Source organism: Heliangelus exortis, chromosome 3 (genome assembly GCF_036169615.1).
Source record: "Heliangelus exortis chromosome 3, bHelExo1.hap1, whole genome shotgun sequence".
NCBI classification, from domain to species: Eukaryota; Metazoa; Chordata; class Aves; order Apodiformes; family Trochilidae; genus Heliangelus; species Heliangelus exortis.
The window spans coordinates 73224943-73246283 of NC_092424.1; the positions used below are offsets into that span (position 1 = coordinate 73224943).

Consider the following 21341-nt stretch of genomic DNA (forward strand, 5'->3'; position numbering starts at 1 on the left):
AAGTTTTCTCAGTCAAAGGAAAATCTGCCACTAACAATTTAACTAAACATATTTGCTTTTATGTCACCATTTAGGATAATGTAAGACTGCATGAGACACAGCAAATTCATATCTAGATTGCCCCGTCAATGTTTTAAATTTATAGGTGCTAAATCTAATGAATCTATGCAGTCAAAGATAATATACGGATAAATATATGCTTAATTTACACAAAATTACTAGTTATCATATAAAATATATACTATCACATTAACTTTTATGATTAGTTATGTGCACAAATTATTTTATGTGCATTTTAATGCCTTTTTAAAACTTAATGTCAAAATTACATACAAGAAATAAAAGTAGAATAATTTTTGTTTGTGTGTTTTTTAAATAATGACAGCACAGTAAACAGGTAGACATTTTTAAAGATACCTATGCACATAGGTTTTCCAATTTTTAGACTTTAAAAAAGGAAGGTGACACTTATTACAGATAAAACTGCTTGAACATCAGCAGTAATTCAACATGTTAGGAAAAAAACCAACCTTTCCTAAACTGAAAGTTACCTGTACTTCATTAAGAACCAAACTTTAGTTTCGTTTTGGATTTTTTTTCTTTTTTTTTCACAATGGTGTCTTCAACTGACAAACACATTAACAAAACTTTTGCATGAAATTTCTTTCACCAGAGTGAAAACCTACCTGTTTACCACTCTGTCTGTCATAATTTAGAAATTATTTTAATCAACAACAGTTTTCAGTCTCAACACATGCCGTTTAACCTAATTGAGCTGCTAGACAGAAATTTGCAAGCCAGGAAATATTAACAGGGAAGCAGGGAAAAAACTTACCTAATTGTCACTTACTACAATAAAATAAATATTCAGGTGCATATTCTGAACCAACTTAGATGACAGTTGCAGCTTTTGTTTCATAATGGTCATTATGCCAGTAACATTCATAAAGGCCCAAATTCAAGGCCATATTTTTCACCCTTGCTTCAAATACTAACTCAATAAACTCAGGAGAACATTTACCCCATATGTGTTCATGTCATTGAGCTATCAGTTTCTTCTACTTAGCTGCATTCCATGTTATCTTTGCTATTTTATATGTTCAAATGGACCTTGGCTGACGTCAACAGAAGTTTATGGAACTATTTTCCATGATCTTCAGTGACCCTGAAGAGCTGAAGTCTGTAGGAATATTTCCCAAATCTATGAACTAAGCTGTGGATTTACACGACAGGAATTTACACAACAGACACTGTAAACGGGTTAATGAAATGCATAGGACATGAAATAAATTGACATTACACAGCACCATCTATGAGATAGATTTATTATTTCACTAAAATTGCCATTAGTAGAAATATTCTTTTTAAAGAAGTATAGTAAATATTAACATGAGAAATTAATACTGTCTGCTATTTTCCACACTGATAAATCCCTATTTTTATTCTCTACTCTAGACTAGGGAAATAGAATGAAAGTTTCTAAAAAAATATATTCTGTTTCTGACTAGTACTAACATTTCATATAAAACTATGAAAAAAAATTGAATGTTGAAAAATTCAAACAAAATTGAAAGTTGTCCATACACTACAAGGAAAGTTTCTTTATAACCTACCAGTTGCTTTAAACATGAAGCATTGCCTGAAATGCAACTGAATTTCTAATCATTATAGCTCTATTACAAAGCACTGATTTTCTATTGTAATCTGAGACAAGTTCCAGAGGTTAATTATAAATTTCTTAAAAAAAATTAATTAAATTCTCTTTTCTGTTTTAAATTTGCTACTTTCAATTTGATTTAATATTCCTTCCTTTTCTGCATGCTGAAAAAAGGTATATAAGAAAGGCTGATTTATCTTCTCCACATAATTCTCTCTTCCCTACAATTTTACCATTTCTATTTTTATAGTTTTTCACAGTAAATTGAACTGATTTACTGTTTTTAAAAGGACATTTTAAGTATAGTTAAATTTGCATTATTTTAGCCCCAAATAAGAAATATTTGGAATTTTTATTGTAATAAAATTGTAAACATTTGAACTGCAGTTGCTATCTTTCTGTCACATGGCAACAAAAAACCCTATGCTCTACCACATTATAAAATATAGGGGAATTTCATACTTCAGAAAATGAAATTCATCTATTTTACACAAGAAATAAAAATATGTAAACTGCACTGATCAATATGATTCAGCTCATTCTGCCTGAAGAATGCTATTATGTATTTTCTTATGGTCTATAAGCTAAAAATGCCTGCAATATTACTGTAATGAACCTCACCAGATTTTGTAGTGTTCCTCAACTGAAATAACTTTTGGCAAGGGTGGGCAGAGTCCTCAGAAACTAGTGCACTAAAGTACTTATCAAGCAGAGGGTTGGATCAGATGAGCCTTGAGGTCCTTTACAACCTGACATTCTATCATTCTATGATTCAGACACATCTTCAACGATTACATTCGCTCAGTCTTCCTCTCTGAAGGAATCTCAATATCCTACGTAGAAGACAGTAGATGCACAGACCTTGAGTTAATTTAATTATTTTTTTAAATTAAAACATGTTATTTTAAACTAAAGATTATTTTAAAGTCTTAAATATTATGATATCGCATCCTCTGTTTGTCTATATGTTCAAACATATGTTTAGGAAAAGTGCCCAGGAACTGTTTGGCATAGTTTTATACAGCACTGTGTAATGCTATATTGGTCCTTATTGTTAAGTTGTTTATATTGTTCACTGTCAAGTTTTAGTACTGAATCACTGGCATGTTTGCAATAATAAGGGACTCATATGCATTACTGAGTTGAAGATCTCATTATCTCGATCCCCTAAAGATGCTTTGCAATGGTTATTCCATATCTATAAATGACAGTATATTAATAATAAATAACAGTGATACTCCATTCTCTATTAGGAACACAATGTAGTAAGCTAATAAGTATTTCTCTTAAAATTATAGAACATAGAATAAGAAGGGTACATGAGAAACTCAAATGGTCCCTCTTTTAAAAGTGAAGCACTTATTTGACTTCCTCAATACATTGAAGAGTTTGTCACAAGTTTGAGGGAAGAAGTAGAGTTCTGCAGAGGACCTCCTAAAGGCAAATAAAACGCAAAATCATATTTTGCATTGTAAAAATATATGAATTTCTTAAAAAAGAGATAAGGTGAGCTCATTGTAAGGCTGTACAACAAATTTGGCATTTATATTCAATATTGTATAAGCCTTCTTGAAAGCAGATTATTTTAAAATTGAGCATCACAGTTTGGAGTACATAATAATTCATTGCTGCCCTTCAATATACAGTAAATATCACCCATAAAAATGACATATAATTAAAAATATAGCAATAAATATATAAAATATGAAAATAAAATTATTGCACTAGAGCCACTACCTAACAAAATTCAATTGGATGTGATACTACAAAGAAAAAGATTTATTATCACAGATTAAGACTTGGAGAATTTTTGTTTTGTTTTGTTTTTTTAACTATTTGTATGTTAAGGACATCACCAATATCTACAGAGATGTCAAATGGAATTCTACACCAAGGAAATCTTTGAGTAAAAAGAACACTATATGACATCCTCTGTGCAATCCATCATGTTTTTTAAACATATTTTAGCTGGGGAATGCTAGTATTCTCATCAATTTAAACAGGGCAACAGCATCCTTAAAATTTAAGAGCTTGGTAAAGCTTGATGAATAGAAATCTTTGGTCTGCTGTGAAATTTATTAAAATAAAATCCATAGCTGGATTTATAAGGCATATAATGTTTTCTTTTGGTGACCTGTGACTCCCAATGGCCTTTTGAAGGAATAGAATGAACACCTTTCAGATTTGGGATGTTAATACGGGTTTACCAAAATTCACCCCCAAACTAAGCTGGTTCTTTTTGAAGTAGTTATAGATTAATTGTTTATGATTTTGTTTTTATTATGAAAAAAAATAATTCTGTAATTAATGTATATGAGTAAAGTCTTGTGAAAGCATTACTATGATTAAAAATCTAAATGATTCTATGAGCTTCTCTGTTTACACCCATATCAGTAAATAAAGGGGATTCAGGTTTCAGCAGTGGCATAGTATCATTAATATATTTTACTTGTTATTCCATTCCTGTTCACAGTTCTGGCCTATGCTATTCTCAGATAGTGTCTGGATGGGATTCAGAAATACAGAAAGTGCTGGTAAGCACTGTGGGTGGGATAATTGGGCTGATGGACCACTTAGTAATATGAAACATGGCCCCTGCCATCTCACCGGTTCAGAAACTGGTTTTGGGTCAGAAAGCAAGGCCAAGACCCCTAGCCCTTGACAATTATACACATAGACTTTGGCATCCACCATGCTACTATCAAAATCAGTGAGTGCTTTCAAATTGACTTCTACAGGAATGACAGGACAATCATTTCTTAGCCAAGTTGACATTTGATTACAAAATGTTTCATCCTTTCTGATTATTCCATTACAATTCTCAGCTGTACCAATAATGGTACAAATATTTCAGCTATTTCTAATGGAACACACTGGATTTCTTCAGGAAAGACCATGGTTAAAGGAATTCAAACTCATGGCTTATTTAAAGTTCATAAGTTACTTCAAACAAACTACATAGATCTACTTGAGTACCTCAAGGTCTGTGTGAGCAAAAGGACTCTGCTGAATTGCAGTTGCACATCCTGATGCAGGATAAATACTTGAGGGTTTTTTTTAACCACTTGTAATCTAGAAACCTTTCTCTCACCAAACTAAACCAAAATAAAAACACCACCCTGAGCCTGGACATAAACTACCCATTAGTGATCAGCTGGTTACTGAACAGATTACAGTTATTCTTTTGTTGATAGCACTGACAGACACCCTCATCTTCACACTCTTGCCACCCATGTGCCTTCTTCATACTGCTATCAATGAGGAATTCACTGCAATTCATCCCTTCACCTTCTCGATTTGATAAAACTCGTTTGGGTACTGAGTATACTGTCTTGTCTCAACTCAGGATTTCTTCCAGGCTATGTTTCAAAGAAATTGTGATTCTATATTTCAACAATCTAGGGACTAGATCCAAAGTATTTCTGGACACATGAAGTAATTCATTCTTTTCTACACAAATAGACTATTGATACTTTTCCCTCTCTCTTTTCTTTTCTGAGGAAGGACAATTACACTAACTCTTTAATTATCAAGAACCACAGCTTGATTTCATTCTATGTTTTAACTGATTATTTGACTTGAATGTACTGCTTCTAGTACCACATGGATTACCTGGAGCTAGTCTATTGTAGTCTCTCTAACAAGAATTACCAAAACAAATGTTTGTGACCTAAACAACATCAGAGAGATTCAGCTGCCCAAATAGCATCTCAGAATTTTCAGATTTCCAAACATATTAAAAATATCTTTAGGGAACCAGTATATATGATACAGCACCTATGAGCAACTTGTAGGTTTCTGTAGAGGTAGTTAGTGCATGCTCTGCACAGCTTTCCATCAAATTTCAACACTCACTAACACATCCCTTTCCACACAAATTAATCTGAAGTGACGATGTTAAGCTTTTCTTTATTTGTTCCTCACAATCTACTGCTTTTCCTGAAATGAAAGGCAAACTTGGAAGTGATTTTGATGTCATTACCACAGACTAACCTGTACAGTTATCCCACCATTGCCATTTGAATCTCATCCAGACTTCATGTGAGAAAAACTTTAAGGTAATACCAATAACTGTCTTTAAAAATCCTCCTCAAAGTTCACTTGCTTTATCATGTAGACAGTAAACTGAAATGTGGTCCTGTCTATGTAGCTGATAAACTATGACTGCTGAACCTGAGTATTTAACAAATATATTCATTTTTCACTTCATTTTCTTCACACATCATAGAAACTTTCATCACACTTAACCATTTAAACTATTTAATTATTGCTTCTGAGCTATTAACTCTTCAAAGCTATTATTTTATACTTATTATGTAACAATAACACATGACCCTGCTTGGTGATGCTCTCTGAAATCTGTCCTGTGTTACCTTTGTGCATACAGGTGCAACACTATCACCTTCCTAGGTTTTGATATTTGCTTTTGCACATGCACAAATTACTATATCATACAAAAATGATGAGGAGGATGATGGTGTTACAAAAATTCATAATCCTCATCAATGTTTAAGATGGAGACAGAATTTGGCTTCTAGTAGAATAAAAAGCTATGAGGAGCCTCTGGTATCCATCTACATAATAAATTTATCTAACTAAAGTTACATTTGAAGCAAGGTGAAAATTCCTTTCATTCCAGTAAATGAAGGGCACACTGACCAGGATTTTCACAGGATTAACTACTTGTGCTCCTCTGACATGCCCATTTAAAAGAAGGGGAGAGCAAGAGAGAGAAAGTAAAAGAGAGAAGTGTGTGGAGAATAAATATGACTAATTAAAAGCCTTTTTCAGACATTCTTGCAACTCAATATTATCTTGTTAAACTCTGTGAGAATAGCAAAGAAGGGCAATATACAGAAATCTGCTCCTTGCTTCTGTTTTTCTTCTGGGCAGGGCTCGTTGGTTACATCATGTCAGCCACAAAACCAGAGAATTTTCTAAGAGGTGGAATTATTTCACAGAAACTCCTCTGAACTTCATCACACTACAAAGCCTCCTAATTTTCAACTCTAAATAGCTACCAAGAAAATAGCTCCAGAAGAGGAACTAATTGCTGTTCTACCTTGTTAGCTGAAAATTGTCTTGTAACTACTGATGGTGCTCTAGTACAGAAACACTGGGTATCTACTTCTACAAAATAAGTCAACAGCAAATATGCATCCTATTCTGTCTAAAGGTAAAGCTATTTCCCATGGGAAAGGAGAATAATTCTTTTAAAATCTGGGAGAATCAAAAGAAACTATTACCTCCTTCTGCTGTCTACCACCTCACTATTTACTCCATGAAGTTTTCCATGCAGCATTCTGGTTCATATAGTTGAGGAAGGAAGGTGAAATGGAACGAGGCAGTAGCCCAGGGTGGTTTGCTATCTTTATGTTTGTGAGATAATATAAATAATCCCATCAACCTGAAGTAACATTGCCTCCATTGTTCTCACAGCTAGAGGCTATCTCCTATAAAGTCTTTAGGAAAGTCCTAATTGGTAAATACAGGTGCCACACACATTTAATGGTGACACAGAACAAAACAAAACAGTATAATGAGAGCAAAATGCCAGAATATGTCAATTAATAAAATTTACTTATATTTAAACTTCTCTCTGATGTGCTAAGTGCTTTGATATTTTACAAGTTTGTTATTTTCTAATAAAAATTATTATATCTTTTAGCTGATGTGGGATTTTTAACTAAGATGCTGAGAATTTTCAATGCTGTATAATTATTTCCCTGTAAGAATGATGCCTTTGTTGCTAAAGACAGAACTTGGTATAATACTAATATAAAACCAAAAAGGTGCTCACCTTGATTGGTAAGTATGAAAATACATTATCAGCTTTACACTAAAGTAATTTCAGCTTCATTAAAATTAACAAATAGTGGGTTTTATATATAGCAAGGGAATTCTTGGAGGACATCTTACTTATTTAGGTTCAGAAGCAAAAACAATCACGGTGGTTCTTTTTCTTTCAGACTGATTGTCCTGGTTTGGGCCAGGATAAAGGTGATTTTCTGTCTTGTACTTTTGCTTTCAGCTAAGTCTCCTGTAAGTAGTTGCACTTGCTGAAATTAACAGCAAGTTTCTCAGACAGTGTGTGTTTCTAGGACTGATAACACTTGATGTTTATAGTTACTGCTAGAGACTGGTGTGCAGAGCCAAGGACACTCCTCAGCTCAGAGGAAAACATAAAGAGGTCCCACCTGCATCCCTCCTTTGGGGAGGAACGGACAAGATAGATGCCAGAACTGACCAAACAGAGTATTCCATCCCATATACGTCATCCTCAGTATAAATTTGAGGGATCACGAGGGCCAGGCCAGATTTCCTGCTTCCAGCTTCCAGTTGCCTCCCTTCCTGCCTTTCCTGCTTCCCTTCCTTCGCCCGGCACCCTGGAAGGATCCCGTCCGTTCGTCTGCCTGTGGTCCTGATCCGTGCCAGCCCATATCTGTGTGTTCCTGCCTCCAGTTCCCAACTGCTGCCGACTCCAGGAGTCCAGCCTGGACTTTCCCAGGGCTGCCCTGCAGCCTCAGTGGTGACGTGAGAGCTATTGGGGGAAAGGAGGGAGGAATGTGGTATCCATTTTCCTGTATATTTGTATATATTTATTAATTTTTCCTATTTATCATTACTGTTTCATTAAAGTTGTGTAGTTTAGTTTCCAACCCATAAGTCTCTCTCCCTTATTCTCTCTCCTTTCTTATCAGGGAGGAGAGAGAGATTAATAGAGAGCATCTGTTACTCGGTTTAATTGCCGGGCCAGTGTTAAACAGTGACACTGATTTTCTGTCCTTTAAGTAATCCTGAAACCAGTGATCTCAATGGAGAACTCTGAAATACTTTTCTACAGAAACTGCTCTTCCTCTGGACATCTGTAGCTACAATATTCTACAAGGCTACTATCTGTCATTTCGCACTGGCTTTGCCTCCAAAGGTTTATTTCTCTCTTCTCATTTATATGATATCAAGAAGCTCATTGTATATGAAACCACACATTTAGCAATGTTTGGCTCATTAAGTGTAAAAACAGCTTTTCAATTGTTACAGCCTTTTTTGCTTAATAATGTTTCTGGGCTCTCCAGAGGGTAAATAGACTTCACGACTGCTAACATTCCATTCTACTATACCTCCTACACCCTATCACTATATCTCCTACATTTTCCTTGAGGAAGCTTTTCACTGTTAAGTCACAGTGTTCCAAGCAGGATGCATGTCTGAAATGACTTCAATAAATGCTTACGTAGGAGACATTTTTCTTGTTCTGATTTTTGGAAAAACAAACAAACAAACAAATAAACAAAAAAACCACAACAAAACAACAACTCAGCTGTTAGTTGAATTCATCTTCTGATATTTCAGGTGATCTGTAAATTTAGTCACTGATACTAATGGAAAAGGAGCCAACCAGTTAACTTGCACACTTTCAAATTACCACTTGTATCCAATTATTAACAAAATCTTTTGAGAGTACTGTGGTATTTTCTTGGATTCATACTGACTCAATTTCCATGACACTAGATTCTTCTGTTTTGTTCTTTAGGTTGGAGAACTACATGATTTTGCATGAAAAAATTGCTGCTATGCATTATGGTGAGAATTACAATTTTATTCTCACCACCAATACTATGCATACCTAAGTAAAACAAATAGTACATTTAAAAAAACCTGAAAATACAGCAAATAAACTCCTTCTTCCTATACCCAATAGCATAAACGACATTGGTCTTTCTCAAAAGCATTATTTTAGCATGAAAACAGATGCACCTGTAGAAGTACCCTTCTCTTTAGGCATGTTATGATTTGCTAAATAAATATGCTTAGTGCCAAGTTTACACTTGTGTCTTCCTTTCTTGTCACATATTAAGGAATAAAAATAATTTGACAAAATAGAATTAAATGTTCCAATATCAGAAAAGAAAGTTCAGCATTTTTCTAGAGACTCTCAACTTTTTTTCAAACTAACTACTTTACACCTTTACACAAGCAAATATATGATCTTTTGAGGTCCCTTCCAACCTCTAACTTTCTGTGAATCCAATATTCTTCTCATATTCTGTATGTGTTGGTAATTAGCAAGGGCTGTTAAAAATAGGCTGAACCATTGTGTATGTTACCACTGTGTGAAGATCTTTCAAAACTAAATGATATTGTTCCTCAGACTGTTTTTTACCTTTCTCAGCAAGGACTATGGGATTATTTGCTAATGGACAGTAACACAGCACACAGAAACTAAAAAATTATTGTCCTGTGGTAGATATGAAATACTATTTTGTGTGATCTTACAGACAAGTTTGTCAACAAAACAGGCTTCAAATACTAACTCACCTATTTAGTGTAACATGTCAATGAGAAACTGAAAATAAGACAAATCATGGTATGAGAAATAGCTCAGTATGAGTTTTGATACAATCTTCCATAAATACCCATCAGACATTACGATAGGCTACAATGTTCCATCAAAATCTACAGAAAATACATGTTTATAAATATATAACACCTACAGTAACAAGGCTTAAGAAGTAAAATCAACAGACAGAATGAGCCATCCACGTAACTGGAGATAATGATCTATTTATAGCTATCTAAAATTTAATTGCTGTCTTTGGACACACATGCTTAAGAAAATGAGAATGGAGAGAATGAATTGTTGGTAGTAAGAGACACCAAATTCCTAATGGATGAACATAGTTATGATTCAGTTCAGACATTAAAATACCTGGTTCATTAAAATCAGTGGTTAATTGAACAAACTTAAGATGCCTTTCAGAATAATGTGAGAGAAAAAATTAAAGGAAAGAATGGAAGATTTTCCAAGTAAGAAACCATTTTCTGATTAGGTAAATCTACAGGGTAAAAAGAGTTAACAAAAAACATACTGGTGGAGCAAATGTTACAAACAGATGCATATTAGAAGATGTTTTCCTTACAGCAGAAGTGACCAGACCTCCTGCTCTGTTTCCTAAGAATGCCCACCATACATCTTGACTCAGCAGAAGAAAAAAGTTTGGCTAGACCTCCACACTCAAAAAAAAATCTAGTTCTTGATAGAAAGGTGTGAATTGACCAGGTGTGTTGAATAAGTATATTTTTCTTCTTCAAAGTGCATACTGAGATTCTGAGATTTAGGCAATGAGGGGGTGATACATCTTCCTCTGGACTACTAAGGCAGTTGAGCTATGAGTTCTTCAGCCATCCTCAGCTAAAATATTTTCATCTGTTATGCTGGCATTAGTTTTTTCTTACATTTGATGCATAGAAATATAGAATGGTTTGGGTTAGAAGTGACCTTAAAAAGTGACCTAGTTCCAACCCCCCTGCATGGGCAGGGACACCTTCCACTAGACCAGGTTGCTCAAGGCCCCATCCAACCTGACCGTCAACACTTCCAGGGAGGGGACAGCCACAACTTTCCTGGGCAACCTGATCCAGTGTCTCACCAACCTCAAATAAGCATAGCAAGTAGTATCCAGGATGTAAGACTGATCTGCCATTAATAAAGCAAGGCTTTAGATTATTGCTTTTTTCCCTGACGACTAAGGAGGTTATTATTTACGTTGAAAAGTAAACCATAAGAATTATTCTGTTACTGTACTCTCTAACAGTATTCCAATAGAAGTTGTGCTTGTATGTAGAGTTGGAGATCTCTTAATGGTTTTGGGTCTCAACAGCTGAAGTGATTCAGAAGTGATTCAAGAGAATCCTGAGGAGCTAGGACTAGGAGTCCATACTGAGTTGTTTATTTGTAGATTAATGGTATTATAAACTGAAAATTAACCCAGATAAATCCCTTTTTGAGGAGAGCAAAGGAATCAAAGTATCTTTCTGAGTGTTAGGATTCAAAGTGAGAGATTCCTACTCGTTGCTATACACATTGTTGCTGGAGGGAATCCAGAAGAAAGCCATGAAGATGATCAGAGGGCAGAAGCACCTCTCCTATGAAGACAGCTTTAGAGAGCTGGGGTGGTTCAGCCTGGAGAAGGTTCTGTGGAGGCCTTACGGAGGCCTTTCAGTACCTGAAGGAGGCCTAAACGAAAGCTGGGGAGGGACTTATCACAAGGGTGTGTAGTGGTAGGACAAGTGGTAATGGTTTTATGCTGGAAGAGGGTAGATATAGGTTAGATACTGTGAAGAAATTCTTCACTGTGAGGGTGAGAAACTGAAACAGGCTGCCCAGGAAGGTTGTGGCTGCCCCTACTCCCTGGAAGTGTTCAAGGCCAGGTTGGATGAGGCTTTGAACAACCTGGTCCAGTGGGAGGTGTCCCTGCCCATGCACGGAGATTGGAACCAGATATCTTGAAAGTCCCTTCCAACCAAAACCATTCTGTGTCTTTCTTTTAGCCATATGACCTCATCCACAACATTTAGACTTTATAGCACTGATCGCAGTCTGTCATAACTTATGAAGTTATCTAATTACATAACTTAGATATGATCATAAGAAAACTTAATTCCAGTGTATTTTGCATTTTTGATGTAGAAAACTGATGGAACATGAGATGTCTGTGCTGACCACAGAAAATTAAGCTTAAATACTATACTAGTTTTTGGTAATATTAATGGCATACAGCACAGTAAACACTCATTTTTTTTAATCAGTTTAAAGCTGTCATTCTCATTTTGTAAAGAATGATACTCGGAAATACCTGAGCGTGTCTGGAATATCATGGGCAAGTCTTGCTTACATTTCCAGTGACTGCTTTCCAGGAAAGATGAATGTACAATTTCATTGCTACAACACATAGCAGCATAGACCAAAAAAAAAAAAAAAAAAAAAAAAATCTGTAATTGAGGTACCTTTACTCAGGTACCTGAGGTAGCCTCAGTTATTGAAATTCTATTTATATAATATAAATCTAAAATTTAAATTTTCCAGGTCTGATATAACAAGAAAAAATTTGGTTCAGCAAGTAAGCTTTTCAGAACTTTCTGGTCTAATACTAAGATTTCTTAGTCTTGCTACACAAATAAGTCAGTTAATAGAAAGCGAGAAAAGCCATCAAAGACAGAGAAAAATTCTTGTCCTGCAGCCTGCTTGGTTTATTTGACAAAAAACCCAGTGTTCCAGAGACTGCCACAGTTTCTCTCTTCTCACAGTGAAGATGATCTCTAGTGTTAACATGGATTTGCTTTTAAACTGAAAAAACAAATTCAAAGAAACAGACTATACTGAATCTTTTGGAAACAATCAACTAAAGGTCATAATATGCAATTGTTTTAACAGAAATAAAAATCTCAGACTTTCAAATAATTGTTCTGGAACATTATTGGAAAGTGTGCATTTGAAATTGGTACATTTTTATCCTTGTCTATTTACACAGTAGTCTATAGACAAGTGGCAATATCCCCACATGCATTATAACTAAAGCAAAGCTATTTTAAAACTGTAAGATAATAAGAGAAGCAGATTTCAGGGTTGCCATCTGGATTACCCCACTGGATTATGAATCCATTCCTGAAAACCTCTTATAACATATGTTATAGTTCTCCAGGGAGGCCTCAGGAGATAAAATTCTCATAGGAAGAATGCTGTTTGAGGATAAAGGGCAAATATGCTAACTTCCTATTTGGATAAACATCAGTATAGCAATTTAGTAACCAGAGCCTCTCATTCTGTTGTTAGTTCCTTTCATCAAGACAGTTTTCAAGGGGAAGTTTGAAAATCAATCAGACAAGCTGCTCAAGGACAGCAATCATCTGATCAAGATATATGGAAGAAAAAAAAAAAAAAGACTCGTGAGATGTAAAAGGATATGCACGCACTCCAGAGAGAGATAATACTCAGGCATTTGTTCAGCTCTGAAGCAGCAGGCTATTCCTAAGATTCTTCACAGAGAAAAGATTAAGATAAATGTGTGGAGGCATTTTGAAAACTCTTGTCTTCTTTTATTATGTTTTATTCCAGCTGGTAAGAGAAAAATATAATTTGGCAAGGCAATGTTCTTTGTGTTTTTATCACTGCTTACAAGGAAATGGAAAAATAGCTGATCCTAAGTGCTTTGACAGCTGAAATCAGCACAAGGGCTTGACTTATTAGAAACAGTACAGCATAAATCTGCTGAAAGGAGGAAAAAGCAAGAAATTTTAATATATGGAATGTGGTACAGGTAAGGGTGATTCAAGCCCTTTGAAATGATAACCCATGATTCAGTATTAGTGATTAGGGCAGTGAGCACAGTTTAATATATATTTAAACAATAGTTACTGATACTCCAGACAGCTTAGTATAAAAAAACATTAAGACCTCATTAGCAGACCAGTTTATACAAGGTAGCTTATGTGCTTCACAACTGAAAGATCCATTGATCTTGAAGCATCATGCTAAGGCAGGTTTCTCTCTTTCAATCATAAAGATAGGTCACTTCAGAGTAAACTGCTTTATGACAGACAGAAACTTTCACAGCAAACATACTACAACACACAGAAGTACTTAAATGTGTAGGCCTTAAGTTGAAATCCATTAAATTGGGCAGAAAATTATTGGATAAAAATATTTAAGGACCTTATCCCTAGAAACACTCATGAAGATATGGATTTTTTAAATCATACATAAAAGATTCCAAAAAATATAATATAATCATAGGAAAAGCCAGGTGAAGATTAATTGTGAAAGTCATTAATTGGAAGACCTATGTAAATTTATGAATTATCAGTTATGAAACTGATTTTGTTTATACTGCCTATGCAGAATGGGAAGCATCCTTCAGTTACCAACACAATAGATTTTGCAGATACCATAATTGGAAACATCTACTTCATATATAGACTAATGGAAAAGAAGGGTTAAAATGTGTATATGAAGCTGGTGTACAACACTGAAGAAATCAGTGTTTTTGAGAACTGAAATAGTGGTTTGCACCAACAGACAGAAATGAAAAGAAATTCTACTAATCACAACTTTTCATTATACAGATCAGAAAATGCTGTGTACTTGACAGACCTATTAAGAAGAGTTGGCACACTTTATTCCAGTTTTCCTTCTAATCATGTGTGAACTGTGAATTTAACCGGGATTCTAAATCAAGAATGTTAAGGCAGAGGCAAAATGGGAAGATTTTGGAACTGGAATGCAACAAGACATCAGATGACACAAGACACTCTTAGCAGTGACACAAAGACCTTGCTAGCATCAGAAACAGATCTGTTTCTGATTTGTTTACTGTTTGCACAAGAGAAAAAAATACTAGGTGACTGTCTCAGTTCACAGAAAAGTAATAGGCTTATTATCAAGCAGACTGGGTCTATGTATCAGTCATCAGCCTGTATGACAAAGGAAGAACTTTCAGAGACTAACAACCATAACTGGATTCAACAATGACAACAAAGAAGATTAAGAGGACATGGAGAAATCACAGCCTACCATAGTTCTCCACAAAGGATGACAATTAAAGAAAATTTTGTGCACAATGCATGTTCATCCTATCCACAATGCACAATTCATAATGACCACATAAAAAGATGACAGATTGTTTCTGGGAGGGGGACTACAAGAGGAAAATGACAGAAAAGTCCTTCAGCTAATAAATCTCCCTACTAGATTTTTGTCTTTTTGAGTATGCCAAGATTACAGCTTTTTATATCTGGTTCTCAAATGAAAAGGAAAATTCAATACCCTTTCAAATAAAGTAAAAAACTAATAAAAGTTTATACTACATATACTACTGCCCGTTTACGCCTAATATGTTACTCTGTGAAAGTTTTTTCAGCTATTTTCTCTTAAAGATTCTTTTACTAATCTTTACTAAAGATCTTTTACTAATTTCGTCATCTTTCCCTAAATAAGACAATAATGCTAAATAATGGATGAAACCCAAGTACCTCAACAGAACTGTACTTTCCATTCAAAATATACCAAGCTCTTACATACCAACACTGTTTGTAAGATGTCATAAACAATAAAATCACAAAACATTTAACAGAAAAATGGGAGTTTTAAATCTAAATATAAATATTCTACACTGAAGACTGATGCACTGTATTTACAAAACATCATAGCAGATAAGACATAACTAAATACTCCTCGAGACATAGATACACCTAATTGTGGAACACAGTAATTATTATGAAACATTGGTAGTCAAACATTCATTATGGAAGAATTGTTATGAAATAGAAATCTTCTTTTAAAAAACTCTAAGTGGAACCTATTAATTTAGTGGCACACAGTCTAACAGATCTACTACACCAGGACTGATTAACACATAATCTGTGCAATAACTAACTGTGAATTGAATCTTTACTGACAGGACATAGCACTATGCTGAAAAGTCCATTTCTCTACCACACCTCCGTCAGCACTATGGCCCTTTATATTACACACACATTTCATGAATTCTGTCCCTAAAGGCTCTTTTACTGTTGAATAATACTATTTTTTCTCTTTATTATTCAGCAAATTACATTTTTAACTTTGGCCTGTTTCCCCATAGGAACTTATGTTAGAAAATGCTATCATATACTATTAGGTCATTCTGTATTATGAATACAATCTCTGGATTGTCTTACTTAATCCTGGATCTTTTATTTCTAAATGCTTTATCAGTATTTGACTGTACAAGTTAAGAGGGTTTGAAAATCTCTAGATCTGAAGGCTGATACAAATTCAGGCATAAAAAGGTTACTTTATACAAGCTGACAAAAATCAAACTCCTCTGCTAAGTATAAAATGCATTGTATAATGCTTTAAAATTAAGGTAATAAGGAATTTATGGTGCTGGTCACAAAAACAGATAAGTGAAAAAAAAGTTCTGCAATACTGTTGTACTACTTTGTGGCACTTCCATTTAAAAATAAATGTTCTTTCCAGTTCTGCTATTAAGATCAAGTGATTGTAACAGCTAAAAAAAAAAAAAAAAAAAAAAATTATATCTTACAAAATATTACAAGACATATTTTCAAACCCTAAGTAAGAAGTCAGTCATAAAACTCCTACTAACATTACTGAGGCCTGCCTGTCAAAAGCAATGTGGATCATGCTGAAAATGCTCTTCTGCGATAACAATAATCTTAAAACTTCTGAACATTCTCATAAAATACTTTACATGAGATGTTCCATGAGATAACATCTGTGATTTATGCTCAACTGTGGTTTCAGAAGTACCTATATCTCAGGAACACCTCAGAAATTATTTTACTTTCTGGTTATACAGTTTACTAAAATCTACTGTTTTTCCAAGAAACTTTCAACTTAAGTCTGGCTCCTTAAAGCAGACTTTTAAAAAGGCACAAAAGTGAAATTATTCAAGTCAATATAGTTTATATGTATTTGGTTTAAACACTGACTACTAGGAGGAATCTGCAAAAGAGATTACAATTTACATGCCTGGGAATCTCTGACTTAAAGTTCTGAATTTTTTTTTTTTTGCTGTCACAGCAAAAGTAAATTACAACATGTAAGACTAAATTTACCTGAGCATCTGGAGCTAGTCCTAATGACATAAAAACGAAAAGGTAGGTATAATCAGAGTTTTTGATGGATTATATTTTCCTACTTGCCTAAGTTGAAGAAAAAAGATAAAAATTGAGGCCTATATAGCAAATTAATTTATAATTTGATAGTTATTGCACTGAATTCCTTAACTTTGAAAACTCAACCAAACATGCTTCCAAATACATTCCAGTTCCAATCTGTGACATTAAATTATGTGAGGTATCTCAGGGACTTTACCTAGCACTCAACTGAAAGCTAAATATTCTTTCCCTATTTCTAAGATACTATTCTAAATAAATTTTGTTTGTAATTGGTAGAGGCCTAATTTGCATAACTAGGGTTAACATGGGCAGCTAAGTACTCAGTTTGAGATTATGCACCATAGCATCAAGTGAAATCAGGCTAACATTAAAATATGTCAACCCTTGTCTTTCTAAACACAGCACAATTGGGAAAAAACATTTCATAAACTTTCTAGTGAAATTTTAAATAGAGAAACCTAGCTAGCATACTCAAGACTTAGTGACATGGCTAACTGGAGAAAATTAATAGAGAGTACCCTCCTTATTAAATATTTTTCTGTACATCATGAAGGTAAAATATAAGAGTATGAAAGTAAGAAAATTTTTGTGACTTTTGACAATTATTAGTAAGAAAAAGATTATAACAATTGCCAAAAAAATCACAAAAGTTGACATGTTACCTGGCTATGACAAAGAGCACACAACTGACACCCAAGTAAGCCAGCAGAATATACATCCAGATATCAGGGGAGAGAGGATTCAGGAAGGAGAAGACGCCCGGGTTTGTACCATTGGGCTTGCGGTACAAAATACTTATTCCAAGAGTCATAAAGGGCTTGGAAAAGTCGATGACCTTCTCTCGAACATAGGTTATTGCCAATGGTGCAACTGCAAGGTCAGCTTTCTGTTAACAGAAATACAAACAGAGAAACAGGCCATAAGTCAGAAGAAACAGGTTGAAGCAGACTACCAGATTAGGCAAAACACAAACTTTACATGGAGGTTTGTTCTTGTAAAAATGGTACGCTGAAATTTAAAACTCTCTTCTCCCTATAAGTAAGGAATCAGATTTATTCTACTTCCTGTTTGCTCAAATAATGTAGCAGCATATAGAAAAATGTGCTATTACACTGATAGAAGCAAATAAAAATACTGTGAATTGCAGAAAATGTGAACATCCATTAGCACATCTTTTAAAACTTTTTTAGATGTACATATTAGCATATTTTTCTCTTTGTCTGACCTTCAAGTGTGCTCTTTAGAAGCTAATATATTTGTGAAGCAGATGTGAATGTTCTTGTACAAGTGTGGGAGAAGGACCAGGAAGTAGTCTTGCTAATTTTGGCATAAAAGCTTTGGTACAAAATGAAGAACATCTTAAAACAGGAAGTCATTCTTTGTTGCTAAAGGGTGTAATTTCTTATGAATTTCTGTACACTAGTCCTAAATTTGTAGATAACTGACTATTGATCAATTGTAGCATTAAAACAAAACTATACAATATGATATATTTTGTCAATTTACACTAAGTTTCAGTTATTATGGCAATAATATATTAGTAAATCTATACTAATTTTTATTCACAATAATGGAAATCATAGTGACAAGAAATCTACAGAATCTACTTTTTAATCTCGATCAACAGCTCTTGAAAGACTATTGTGCATAAGTGCATGTGTACACGTGTGTGCATGCAATTGTGCACATATGAAAGGGAGAATTTCAGAGAGAGAATTTATACAGTATGAGACTTGGCAAGCTGTAAACCAAGAATTGTAAAATATACATATGCATGTAATTACAGAAATTGTATAGCTACCACGAAATACTGTTATCCAAGTAATATAGCTGCAAATTACATCATTTTCAGAATATTCTAAACAAGTCCTAAAGATTTTATTCCCCATAAAATCATATAAATTCATACATTTATATATTTGGTTTTGCTCAGTTGGTATTATGTTTACTGTGTAACACTCAAAATCCCACGCCATGTTATAGCATTTCAATGTTACCTTTTTGTCTCACTTTTCACATAGTTCTACTACAATCTATTGGTACAAGCATTTATCATATCACTATATCATTTCCCCAGCAAAGTACTTCTAAGTTACAGTGTGAAACTACTGGCACCACTCATTTAATTTTGTACAGGACATTAAAAATGTCGCATATGCTTCATTTTCATTTGTATTCAGAACTTATAGGTATTAATCAGACCAGCAAGGATTTATTACACAGCAGCTGAGGTTTTATGGATTGTATATTAATTATTACATTCCAGATGATACAGAAAGAAAATAGTAAACTAAGAAACTAAAACTAATTTGGACTAAAAGTTATAGGTAAACATGGAGATGTTTGAGAGACATAACTCAAGCTATTAGTCTGAGAGGCAAGTAGCTGTCTTCACCCTGAGACTGAAGCCAATTCAGTAGACTGTCAGAAGAGGCATCTGCCCAAAGAAAGAGAAAATAGATGTTTTGGAAGGCTCTTGGCAGTTGCAAATTTTGGTCTAAACCATTAACAGAACCTTAATGAAAAATAAATAATTTCTCTTAACAAATAGCACAAGAAATAATGTATGTGTCATATGACAAAACAACTGGACAACCAGATATTCCAGCCTGAGAGACACAGATCCAAAATAAAGATATGTGTCTTGATATCTCAATATTTTTTCATAGCTTTATTAATTCTGATTCAATATTATTGAAGTAGTCCACCACTGTAGGGACAAAAATAAAGCATCTCAAGAAAAATATCACCCAATCTTTACTAACTGATACAAAACCTGCTAGAATGACTGACATAAAAGTATAATGCTCCCACATTTAATAATTTCTGCTAATGAGATCTATTTTATACCTCTCTTGGCAGTTTCATTCTGAAATGGTACTACTTGAAACATTAAGCAGGAAGGGGCTAAGTTTCCAGAAATGCAGTACTGGGATCTCCTATACTTTTCTACAATGTAGAACTATAAGATAATTCTTTTTAGTTATGTTCTCTGGATGAATCAGAGAGGAATGGTGTAAAACTACATTATCAACCTACATCTACAACCAACATCTACCAATTTGTACACCCTAAAATGGCTTCCTGGTAAGTTCCATAACAGAGAATATTTTTCTCACTTGGCAATGATTCTGGTTTTTAGAATTAATATATGTATAATTTTAACTCTTAAAGGAAAAAAGTTCTATCTGAAAGCATAATTCTACATAGCAGTTAATCTTGACCTTACGGATGAAGGTCTTTTTATGACAGTATCCAAAGACTGGTGGGGATAAGCAAGTTGTTTCAGTGAAAAAATGTGCTCCAACAATATTGGTTACAGTATTGGTTAGGCACAAGTAAGTCAGAGAATGACATTCCAACACAAGATACAGTCCTGAGAATATGGAAGAGCTGTACAGCATCCCACACAGTAGCTATATGATATAATGAAGGAGCACACAGGAGACAATAACAGTAGATGGCATAGACTGGAGAAAAATATTCCTTCCTTCCAGTAAAATCTCACTTCAGTTAAGTAAAGTGTAGGGAGTCCACAATCCTGCATCCACTCCACCATTCAAAGAAATGGCAGGATAAGCAGGAGAAGAGCAATCACATTCTGCATTCATCTTGCCAGTTTTCCAAAAAGAGGTACTCTAGATAGGAAGGGAATGTCCAGGACAAGAGGGAGGAAGAAACAAAATTTATCATACTCTACTGGACACATTTCAAAATCAATTGTACCACTGACAGTTATTACTCTGCTTACCCTGCATCAGATATTTTCAACATTACTTTTAACAGTACTTTCTCAGTAGTACTTGATCTTCACCCTTCATCTTAAAGGGTATCAGTATTTTCTCCTTTCAGTACAGCGTATGTACTCTCAGTATGGGCCACTTTTTCTATTACTGAAGATGTCTATGAGCAGGGATTACCAAACATTCTTTTCTTTTTGTGCCATATCAAGACTATGCATATGCTTTTTACAGCCATGAAAAGGTTTCCCTGTTTTGCTGCCGTGTGCACTTGTAGATCTTCTCTCGCCTACAAACAACTCAAGATATACCTTATTTATTTCTGCTACAGAAGCCCCTGAGGCCATGCTAAAGTCCTCTTCACCTGCTTCTTCATTTACAGTTTACTTTCAGGCATCTTGTTGATTGACTACTTTACATGAAGCAAAATTTAATGAAAAAAGTGAGGCCACACTTTGCCATTGCACAGAGATGAACTTGCG

The 21341-nt window shown here is 34.5% G+C and overlaps 1 protein-coding gene across 6 annotated transcripts in view; it reads right to left on the reverse strand.

Moving 5' to 3' along the window:
* GRIK2 (glutamate ionotropic receptor kainate type subunit 2) overlaps positions 1-21341 on the reverse strand; it is a 365605-nt gene that overhangs the window by 114112 nt on the left and 230152 nt on the right. For 5 of the 6 annotated variants that reach the window (XM_071741263.1, XM_071741262.1, XM_071741261.1 and 2 more), the window contains one exon: positions 17782-18005. The exons of the other annotated variant lie outside the window; for it this stretch is intronic. In XM_071741263.1, the coding sequence (XP_071597364.1) occupies positions 17782-18005 (224 nt within the window). The remainder of the gene's footprint in view (positions 1-17781; positions 18006-21341) is intronic. 6 annotated transcript variants of the gene reach the window in all.